Source organism: Micropterus salmoides, unplaced genomic scaffold (assembly GCF_014851395.1).
Source record: "Micropterus salmoides isolate LMB-PRFRI ecotype aquatic unplaced genomic scaffold, ASM1485139v1 Ms_hic_scaffold_4, whole genome shotgun sequence".
Lineage (NCBI taxonomy): Eukaryota > Metazoa > Chordata > Actinopteri > Centrarchiformes > Centrarchidae > Micropterus > Micropterus salmoides.
Window position 1 is genome coordinate 17,998,369 of NW_024043372.1, and position 11,616 is coordinate 18,009,984.

Consider the following 11,616-nt stretch of genomic DNA (forward strand, 5'->3'; position numbering starts at 1 on the left):
AGCTCAACTGAACCAAGAATAAGTCAAGTTAAAGCTGGGCTATTTCACAACGTCAAACAGTAATAATGAGTCACTAATGTTGTTAAGAAATGTTGATTAGCTTGGATCAACACAGGATAAAATCAAAATGAACTAACAGATTATATTTTTAACAATGATATTTTATAAATTTTAAGCTTTTTTAGTTATAGGCAAATAAAAAAACACTGAAGCAGATACCCAAACTATCACAAAAGCAAACATAACAAGAAAAAAGTTATTATATATATATTTTAAATATATACAAAGAAAGCGTTTAGAACACTGTTCACGTATAACACCTTGAACATAATTTTAAATAATTTCATAATTAATAATAATTTAATCCAGTCATTTTGTGTCAACATATTGCAGTATAAAGGAGCTAATAAGACCTTTGTTTGTGTGCTTTCTGAGTGGGAATAAATTTGTGTAAGAATATTTGGAAACACAATGGAATCATTGCTTTCCCGTCTTTAGGAATCAGTGGTGAGTGTACAGCTTGTATAACAGTGTAAATTTGCTGTCCCCTCAAAATAACACATTACACAGCCATTAAGTCTAAACTGCTGTACTCACTTTTGAGTACATCCCTAAGTGAAAATGTCCAAATTGGGCCCAATTAGCCATTTTTCCTCCCCTGTGTCATGTGACTCGTTAGTGTTACAAGGTCTCAGGTGTGAATGGGGAGCAGGTGTGTTAAATTTGGTGTTATCGCTCTCATACTGGTCATTGGAAGTTCAACATGGCAAATAACTCTCTGAAAAAAAGAATGGTTACTCTACATAAAGATGGCCTAGGCTGTAAGAAGATTGCCAAGACCCTGAAACTGAGCTGCAGCACGGTGGCCAAGACCATGCAGCGGTTCAACAGGACAGGTTCCACTCAAAACAGGCCTCGCCATGACCGACCAAAGAAGTTGAGTGCATGTGCTCAGTGTCATATGCACCGGAAAGGGTAGCTCAGAACATCCCAAGATAGAGAACAAATCATAACAGTCTTATATTGGACAATATTCTGTATCATAACACTGAGGCAGAGGAGGAGGTTTGTGTCAGATGGCTTTTGAATAGTAGAAGTAAATGGGCAAATGCAGACGTATATGGTCATAGTTGTTGAATTTCTCTACACTACTTTTGTCTGATCCCCTGCTAAAACAAGAAAAAAGAATATAAGCTGTAGCATCACATTTTTGCCATAGCAGTTAAGTTCATTGATTGTAATTAACTTCTGCAGAAAACAAACATTAGTCATGTTCCCACAACACAATTTCTGGACTTATTCAGTTTAAATTCTTTAAAAGAAAAATGTTCAGCTTTAAATTTAGCACATTTAATGACTATAGTAATCATAATGAGGTGCTGAAAGCAGTGCAGCAGTTATCCCCCATGTCTTTCATACACACACACCTTCCTCAGGGGGGCAATCAACTGATCAAAAGTAATAGCTCCCACTGGACTATCAGTGTTTACGTGGGTGATTCCAAAGATGTAATTTTCTTCTGCTGAAGTAAGCTCACAGTTCATTTGGGTTGTTCATGCAAAAGAGCTGTTAGTATACTGTTCTGTGAACATAACATCATCAGTATTCTGACTGTGTGTGGTCCCGACCCTGTATATCATACACACTGCCTGGAAAAAGTGACTCAATTATGCTCCCATTACAATACATTTTGAACATGTAAACATAATGTAATAATTTTAAGGCACATTTTAGCAATTAATCTGACATGTGCTTTTCCAAAAGAGGAAGGTCATCCTATATCATCTATGCTTGCTGGCTCACTGTCATGGCTTACTGGGACACTGGGACTCTTCTTTGAATTAGTAAATTGGAGTGTCAGTAGCAGCATTTACAAGTTTCTAATGCATCTTTTTCACCTAAACTTTCTATACATTAGTTTACACTATTTCTGAAATGCTGGCCTCTGTATCCATATCTTCACGAGACTTGTTTAAACAAATAAGATTCTGAATCATATATATTGGCCAAGTATGTGTACACCTACTACGACTTTGACTCCAGTTTTAAGTTGCTCTCAGTGTTACACACAGTTCCAAGAACAATGCATAGGAAAATAAAAAGAGACATACAGCATTGAAATATTATGAAAATATAATATATATATATATATATAAATACTGAAATGGGTAATGTGATAGATTTAATGTAGATACATGAAGTGGGTGGTTATGCACAGTATGAATGTATACTATAGATTAGTATGCATACTATGTCTATATGCAGTATAAACAGCGTGGAGGATTTATGTTAAAGTACAGTGTGTATTTTAAACCGTAAATACATTACAAATTGTAGGTGAGTGGATGTTTTACAGGGTTGTAACAGTATTTGAGTGATTTAACAGATTTAATGGCAGTGATATAAATACAAAGTGGCTTTACACACATGTCAATGTTACTTGTTGAACAGCCACATGGGAATGCAGGAAATTGTGGTGTGGTAAAATTTAGGGAGATGCATTAATGCTATAAACAGCGGGGGCGGTATTGCGACACTAGGAAGAAGACGAAGAAGAAAACCCGGAAGATGGTTTTGTTTGGGTTTTCGTCGCGGCGGGAAAGCTCTCCCAGGAAGTAAACAAACTGCAAGGTAACTTTAAAATTCAGTGTCTAATCTAAGCAGTGTTGTTTGTAACCATATAATCTGTTAATTAGGCAGCAATGCTGCCGTTAAACGGGTTAACGCTACGTTAAAGCTAAACATGCTAACCAGACTTGGCTTCTGTAACGTTAACCACCCGAAACAGTCGCTCACGTGAGAGCTGAAGTCAGTGTGGACTACTTTTTTAGGTTAACTTAAGTGCGGTTAAATTAGGTTAACGTTAACTTACTAGTTAGTGGTAAGTTAGTTCAGTAAACTAACTGTTCAGTAAACTAACTTACAAATCTGCAGTAACACCGGGCTATGTTTACTGATAAGTGCTCTTGGCCAAATAACAGTCACCTTTATACTGTCTCTTACAGCCCACAGATAAGAGCAGGTGCAAACATACACTCACTGATAGAAATGGTTTGGACAAAATATTAGAAACCTCTCAGAATGATACAATAAAATTCAAGAGCATCCCAAACTACATCCTCCAAAACGACCAGTTTAACAAAAACTGAGCAGTTAACCTTCATGAATGTAGGATTTATTGCAGTGTTGTTGTATTAGGCTGCATTACATTTAACTGTATCTAAATTTCCTAATAAACTGGCAGTGAAGGGCTGCAACTAGTTATGGGAGAAGCAAAGTCATTGAGAAGCAGGTGCTTTGCAAATGGTTGACTGTATTTTTATTCATTTAATCTATGAATCGTTTTGTCTGTAAAGAAATCCAGAAACAGTGACAATTGCTTGGCACAGTCATCCAGAGCCCATGATGTAATTATTTGAAAAGGCTTGTTTTGTCTGACTAACAGTCCAAAACCCCAAAGATGTTAATTATACTAAAATGTAAGACGAGCAAGTCCTCACATGTGAGAAATTGAAACCATCGAATGTTCATTCATTTAGCTGACGCTTCTATCTAAAGCGATTTACAATTGCTATTTAAGTCAGACGTCGTGCGCCTCTGGAGCAACGATTGACAGGTTCTGATTGTACTTCAGTGTGTGTGCTCATAATGTTAATAACAGAGCACCACCATTAATATTTTACATGTATTAAGTACCGTCAACTCTGTAATTTCCCCTCTTCCACCAGGTGAGACATGTTGACCGCATCATCCAAACAGCGGGATGTGGCCAAATCTAAAATCTCCCCCGTTCTATTTCTGACCGTGGACGGCGAACCCATGTCTTTCTTCTTGCGCCCGGGTCCTGTTAAACGCAAACTTCAGCCGCTCATCACAGCTGGGGGAGGTTTGTTGTGCAATGTCCAGCAGCCAGGAGCAATCCTGCTGATTAACCCAGAGGAAAGAGGCTCTATTCCTGAAACAACTGCTCACTGGTAGGTGTAGGACTGGGATGCCATTAGAAAGGGTTTATGTCAGGAGAAATACTCTTTAGCAATGTTGATGTGTTTATTCTACCAATTTATCTGTCATATGACATTTGACCCACAGTTTAGCAGAACATACCACTTCCACAGTAGAGCACTTGGGAGATTTGAACAGTGGTCAATTTCTAAGACATGGCAAGCTTTTATTTTAAAGAGGTGGTATTATGCTCATTTTCAGGTTCAAAATCTTAATTAGGGGTTGTACCAGAACAGGTTTACATGGTGTAATTAAAAAAAAAAAAACATAATTTTTTTTCATACTGCACATTGCTGCAGCTCCTCTTTTCACCCTGTGTTGAAGGCTTCATTTTAGCTATGGAGTGATACATCTTGTCTCTAATTGATCTTTGTTGGGAGTTGCACATGTGCCGTTCCTAGTTAAGGACTACTAGCCAGTCAGAAGCAGAGAAGGGCGGGTCAGCGAGAAGCCTGTAAACAGCTTCGATTCAGCTGTAGGCTACATGTTGCCGACCAGCTTGGCAACATGGACTGGAGCAAGAGTTTCAGAGTGGTGAGTTATTAATCTGTAACAAAAGTATTTTTCATCCATAAAGTTTTAACTGAGCTCTGTCTCTACACCACAGGAACAACTTTATGTCCATTGACTGGCTGGAGGGTAGCTAGTGTTGGAAGGGAGAGGAGAGGTGTGCTGCAGCTCAGTGTTTTTCCACCGGTGTTTTTGAGGGCGTGTTGGACTAGCCGCTTGGCGAGCGTTATATGAGGCGAATTCAAGTGGCTGGAGTACAAACAAGCTGTTTTCAAGCAGTGCAGAGCAGTGTTTTTTGTGGGAGATGGGAACTCCCTTTGGGCTTGACTTTGGGATTTTTCACTTTGCAAACCTAGTACATGCACAAAAAAGGTATATAACTCGATAAAAGAGAGAGAAGCCAAAAAGCATAATACCACCTCTTTAAGTTTTCGCACAGTAAGCTGAAGCATTGCCGTGCGTATGTGATCAGCTCGATAATATGTAATTTAGCAAAAGTTGTTTCTCCTCAGGTACGTGTCCACCCAGTACATTATCAACTGTGTTGAGAAGGATGAACAGCTAAACTTAGAAGACTACAGGTTAAATCCTGGAGTGGACACAAGACACTCTGCTAGACTCAACAATAGCAAAGAGAGCTCCGGTTTCTTAGGAGGTATGATGTATTTGTCAACATTTTGTGCAAAGATTTGGGCAACACCTAAAATAAAAAATAGCTGGTTTAGCTGTACCAATCATTATCAAATTTGGATTTTATCTTGCTCTGTTTATTTGTTTTAATCTGCTGATTTATATACTTTCATTCCTTCATTATAATTAGGCAGGGTTGCCTACACACCTGAAGATGATGCTGCCATTTTGAATTATGTCCGCGAACACAACACAGAGGTTGGAGGAAACCGGCTCTGGCAAGAGATGGAGAAGCAGTGTGTGACCACTCACAGCTGGCAGTCCATGAAATATCGTTACAGAGTACGACTGGCAAAGAAACGGTCAGAGGTTGTGGAGGTTGCACCAACAGAGGAAGACACCAAGGAAGCAGAGGAGGAGACCAAGGTAATGTACCTGGAAGATGTTTCTTTACATTTCTTTAAAATGTTGAAACAGTAAAACTGTAATCTAAACTAATACATTTCAGCCCTGCAATAAATCCAACATCTGTTAATGTCTCTTAATGTTAAGGTTTTAAGGTGTTAAGAGAGTGGTTTATTCAACTATTTTGACATTTATTGCTAGTTTTGGTGGTATATTGTACTACAATATATTAAAAGGTAATATATCCCCCTCATGTATGTAAATGCGTGTGAACAAAATATGAGACAACTTTCAATATAAGTGGCAAGCAATCGATGTGGCCAAGTAATACCAGGGAAACAGTGGTGTTATTAGCAGTAACTTCATGTTATGAAGCATTCATTGGCCATGTCATCATTAAGTTAATACGTAACATTTTTGAGCTCTTAGCTTTTAACAGGGAAAAGTCAAAAGCATGTCCTCTTTGGTGCAACTGTGTAAAGAACAAAACTTCCATGTAAATTAACATAACATTGTTTTGTCTAAAGTTATCACACTGTGAAATAGCTACTGAAAAATGTTGACAACATCAAAAAAACTGCTTGATGTTACAGAGGCTGCCTGGTGCAGTGTATTAGTTGATACTACCACTGGGTGGTGCCAAATAATAATAAAAAATTAATTGTACCCACTGCTACTTTAAAACATTTTAAGAAACATGATAATCATAAAAACATACACAGTATATTGCGACAGAAAATGCAAATCAAAATGCAAATTCAGCTCAGTCCCATCTTTTATAGACATAAAGGGTCTCATCGGTTTGCTTTTAGGTAGAAGGAAATCAAGAGACAGACGCTGCACAAGCTGCTGCTTCTGCTTGGACAGATTCAACAGCGGCAGACCCTCTTCAGACACATTCAGTGGAATCAGACCTAACACAGGTACTAACCAGAACTCACTGCTTGCAACAAACATATTTGTAAGTGATTTAATAATTCATTCAAATAAGCAGAACTGAACAGAACAGGTTTGGTGTCTCCACAGATTGAAGACCTGTCCATACCAGCTGAAAGCACACAACAAGAAATTGTAGAGGCTCAAACATCGGCCTCTCCAGAAGGAGAAGTGCAACATGTGAGCCCACAGACAGATAAACAACCAACTGAAAGCACACAAGCAGAGACGGTAGAAGCTGAAACACCTAACTCCCCCCAGATCACAGAGGATCCTTGTGTGGACCCACTGACAGATGCTCACCCCATTCCAGCTGAGAGCACAGAACCAGAAACAGATGAACCACAAACAATCGTCTCTCCACAAAAAGAAAGCACGCCAGAGGACTCTCCAGCAGCTCAGCCCAGATCCCTGCCTGACACCTCCTCTCAGAAGAAGCCAAAAGAGAAGCAGAAGGCCTCCCCCGAGCCGGAACAACCACAGCGTCGGTTTACACGCAGGCAGCTTCAGCTTGAGGAGTTGTTATCGCATAAACCGTATGGCAAAAAACTCAGATCAGCATCAAGTTCTGCTGAGCAACCGTCATCATCTCCCCAGCCCTCGAAGAAAACTAAATCAGCCGATAAGTCCGCTCTTCAAAAAGACACAACAGCAGACCAGCCGCCGTCTAAGAGAGCCAGAGGAAAGAGCACGGCAGCAGTGGAAGAGAGTCAACAAGAAGAGAGTGCGTGAGCTACTGTCTCTGAAACAGCACAAGCAGGTTTGTTATACCTCTACCAGTGTGGGGCATAAATTGTCTTGTTTTGCAGTTACAGAATCCAGTTCAGTGTCACAGAAAGGAGAGAAGAAGAAAGAAAAGAGAAAGTTGGGGATTCTAGAGTTGGCTACAAAAGAGTTTGAAGATGAAAGTGAGGTAAGATTTTGGAAGATTTTGCAATAGCACACTTATAACAGCAAGGCCATTTTACATTGAACTGCATGTGCAATCACGCACCCACTCAAACTCAGTAAAGAAACCACATCCACCCCACAAACACACACATACAGTTAGGCATCATAAGCCTGACAAACATTATGAAATGGGTAGATATTGTACCTACCGTAAAGTACAGTATTATAAGTACCTTAAATAGTTGACGTGTAGAGAAAACGGGTACAGTATTTATTTATATATTTTCCTGATAACTCTGAATGACTATTCATATTACCTCCTCCATTCCTCATCCCAAAGGGAATATCCATCACTCTACATGAATATAATACTATTCAATAAAATCAACTGACTTCCCCTGTTCACGAGCATTTAAATGGTCTAAATTTGGTTTGTTGAGTTCAGTGACTAGTGGTGACAAAATGATAGTTTCACATAATTCTGGTGTTTTCTCACCAACTGTCTTGCTCATCAGTGTTGTTATGTTTGTTATTTGTTGGCTTATTATGAATTTATTAAGAATCCCTCAAGCAATTTCAGAAATATATAGTTTAATAAACATTACATTACTTTATTCCAGATTATTTTCTCCATCAATCTTTTGGTCTATAGAACAGTAAATCCTCAGAGTTTGAAAGATTGAACTTAACTTAAAACAATTAGTTTATTGTCTAAATGTTTCTGATTATTTTGTCTATCAACTAATTAATTAATCAACTATGATTAAGTTGCTGTCATCTTTTGCTCACTTTACTTAAAATAATCTGAGTCGTGTTATTGTTTAATTATTGTTATGTTCCTGTTTCTCAGTTCGAAGAAGATGAAGCTCCAGATCTCCAAAACCCGACCGCAACAGGGACGATACAGCCCATATTGACAGACTCCACTTCAGACACAGCAGAGCCTGTCTCTACACAGTCCAACAACAGATATGGACCCAGCCTCCAGGAGGAAATGCAAGAGACTCAGACCTCCACTAGCAGCGGCCTACAACAGACTCGCTGCCCTGAGCCTGTAGCCACAAAGGCCTCCGAGGCCCACCTGTTCATATTTGACAGTGAATCTCAGGAAGAAGACTCTCAGTCCATTGTTGGTGAAAGTACAGTAGCTCCAGCCATACAACAGCCACGAATAGACAAAGACGACGCTGCGTTTTCACTGACTCAGGTCCAGTTGGAAGAGAACAAGCAGCGAATCAGAGAGCTGATGAACAAGACGAAGCAGGTGAGCACTGTGGTGCAGGAGATTTAAAATGTATCATTTAGACTGCATTGCCATTTAATAATTAATTGTTTATACTCCACTCTATCTGTCTGTTTCAAACCATTTTCGAACCTCTCCTTACTATTTCTGTTCCAGGACTTAGCCAGTGTGACCAAAGCCCTGCTGAAGACCAGCGGAGACTTCTCTGCTGCTCTGGATCTGCTTCTGAATCCCTCCTCCTTTTCAGCACTGTTTTGGGATCGCTGTGACGACAGTCTTCTGCACTCAGCTGATCTTGTGGTCCGACAGCAGCTGCTAGAGAAATACGGTGAGGAGGCCGTAGCCAAAAGAATCGTGTTCCTCGAGATAGAGAGATGAAAATGATTGATATTTAGTATAGATAGAAAGGAGGAAAATATCAGATCTGGACATAAGGAGTATACTTGTCTTATATATCACCTAACAGAGGGACATAAACGAGCTAGTTAGCTGATATTCAGTAGAGTTTGAATTTCCACTTTCTCTGTTGTGCTGACCCCGATTCTTCAGGAAAGTTAATCTCTCCTTCATTGCTGCTCCTCTTGACTAACTTTGAAGAGGTAAAATCCCATGTGAGGATTAAACATTCCCTGACTGTTTAACTTTTAAAAACTTTTAGGTATATTAAGTTAAGGCTATTGTTTGTGTCATGGTTTATACCTTTGTTTGGAAACAGAAACTTGTATGTGTTTTAACATGATAATACTGTATTATTTTATGTGTATTTTAAAATGTTTTTTGTTTTGTTTTCATTTATTTTTTTTAATAAATAGATTATTACCAATGCTTTGCATTATGAAATGAATCTCCTTTTGTACGTATTGTAGAAAAATTAAAAGGAAAAGAAATACACTTGCAGCCTTGTATGAAATCTGTGCTAGGAGCTCAAGTGGTTGCAGATGAATGAATATAAGCTAAATTGGTTTCCTTTAACCAAAAAGAGTTACTTCTCTCAGTGTAGCAAGATCTGACTAAAACTGTTAAGTATTAGAAATATTTCAGCAGCCACGTTCTTGCATTTTTCATAAGCTGTCACACTATTCTGGTTACAATTTGCAAGTGAGAGTAAAAAGGTCAGATTTAGGTGCGTGAGTAATTGACATCCACTGTTTAACTGTTTAGTGGCTCAAAAAGTAGAGCAGGTTACTCGTTAATCGGAAGGCTCTTCCAGGCTACCCGTCCTTGTGTCCTTGGGCAAGACACTGAACCCTGAATTCCCCAAAGGCTGTTGCATCAGTGTTTGATGGGTGAATGCGCTGTAGTGTAAAAGCACTTTGAGTGGTCACAAAGACTAGAAAGGTGCTATACAAATATAGAACATTTACATTTAACTGAAAATATTGTGTAGAAAATGTCTGTTGTTTATCCAGCTGTACAAAACTACTTAATTATTTGAATTAATACCAACAATTACCAGTTTAAGTAAAATCATTCATCTTTAATACACTAGATACTGAACAGGCCAGATTTTAGATGAGTGATTATACAATTATTTAACAGTTATAACTGTTTGTGATTGGCTATTACACAACCACAATACAACAAAGACTGTCTTTATCACTTGGACTACTGTACATGAAAATAATAAACTTTATGTATATTGCACTTTTCAAAGCAAGGTTAGAGGTGCCTTTTAAAAACACTTGCTGAACAAATATCTTAATAAAAACAAAAGCTGCCATTAAAACTAGTTAAGCTTGGTAATATAAGTAGCTTGTTGGAAACCTCCAACTATTTGCCCCTATTTCTAGGAAAAATGCCTAAAATAACATACCCAAATGAATCAGGAATAACTCCTCAACCATTTGGCCTAGAGATGCATAATTCTGGTCTCCTTTGAATGGTCAGAAGCTAAGGATAAGAATATAAATCCAAATTTACATTAACATATTCATTTTACCATTACAGACTTGATGGAGATTCAATAAAGAAAAATTTATTTTTCATCCTCATCTGGTAAAAAAGCTCTATTTTTAATGCAATAAATCATCAAAACCATCATAAGATAAATGATATTCAGTAGCATTATAATCTAATACACCTGGAATGATCTCTGGCTTCCTCCCACCTTCCAGAGACATGCGGACTAGGTTAATTGGTGACCCTAAATTGTCCTTAGGTGTGAGTGTGACTGGTTGTTTGTCTATGTGTGGCCCTAAATTGGATTGGCGACCTGTCCAGGGTGTACCCTGCCTTTCGCCTGATGTCAGCTGGGACTGGCTTCAGCCCCGTGTCCCTGTGCACAGGATAAGCAGTTGACGATGGATGAATGGACACCTGGAATGCAATTGTAACTGTAAATTTGATGAAAATAAACTAAAATATAACAGTTTTCATACAATATTTTCAAAATATTGCAGGCGAATGTCCATATTTTGGCAATATTTACTGTTTAAATGTTGATTTATTGGGAGTTATCTTTAAAACACTATTTATGTCCATACAACCACATTCCAAATAACATTGAAATATTGATTAAAAACAGTGAAAATTCATCAACATTCCTGTGACCAAAAGCACCCCCTGCTTTACAGGCGTGTAGCTTGAACGGAACATCCCACAGTGATAGTGGGGCATCAATCGATCCGGATTGAGCAGACCTTTCATTTCATGAGGGATGTCCATGTAGCTCCAACAGGTCGGCCACCAGACAGACAGTGTTCCAAAGCGGCACTTCTCCTGCTCTGCAGAAAAAGGCGAGACAGCAGATACAGCTCCCAGGTATTGCACAATAATCAAGATGGCGCCCGGTTCTAGCAACAAATCATCTGATTTTTGGAGTTAAAACGGCGAAAGTATGTAAGTAAGTCAGCGGTTTAAAATATTTTAAATAAATTATATAACAATTAGAAGCCAGTGTAAGCATGTAAGGACCAGGTAAATATTGTCTTTCTTTTGTTTTGGATAAAATTAGCAGAATATTGAACAAGCTGCAGGCAGGAGGGAGGTATTATACTAAT

General features: G+C 38.6%; 1 protein-coding gene across 1 annotated transcript; it reads left to right on the forward strand.

The window, feature by feature from the left end:
• Window positions 1-2,529: 2,529 nt before the first annotated feature.
• On the forward strand, window positions 2,530-9,457 carry LOC119886683 (telomeric repeat binding factor 2, interacting protein). Its single transcript, XM_038697583.1, has 9 exons — window positions 2,530-2,631; window positions 3,729-3,974; window positions 5,025-5,167; window positions 5,333-5,568; window positions 6,360-6,470; window positions 6,574-7,207; window positions 7,293-7,396; window positions 8,225-8,638; window positions 8,774-9,457. The coding sequence occupies exons 2-9, from the start codon at window positions 3,736-3,738 to the stop codon at window positions 8,993-8,995; spliced, it is 2,103 nt and encodes a 700-aa protein (XP_038553511.1). The 5' UTR covers window positions 2,530-2,631; window positions 3,729-3,735; the 3' UTR covers window positions 8,996-9,457.
• Window positions 9,458-11,616: the final 2,159 nt, after the last annotated feature.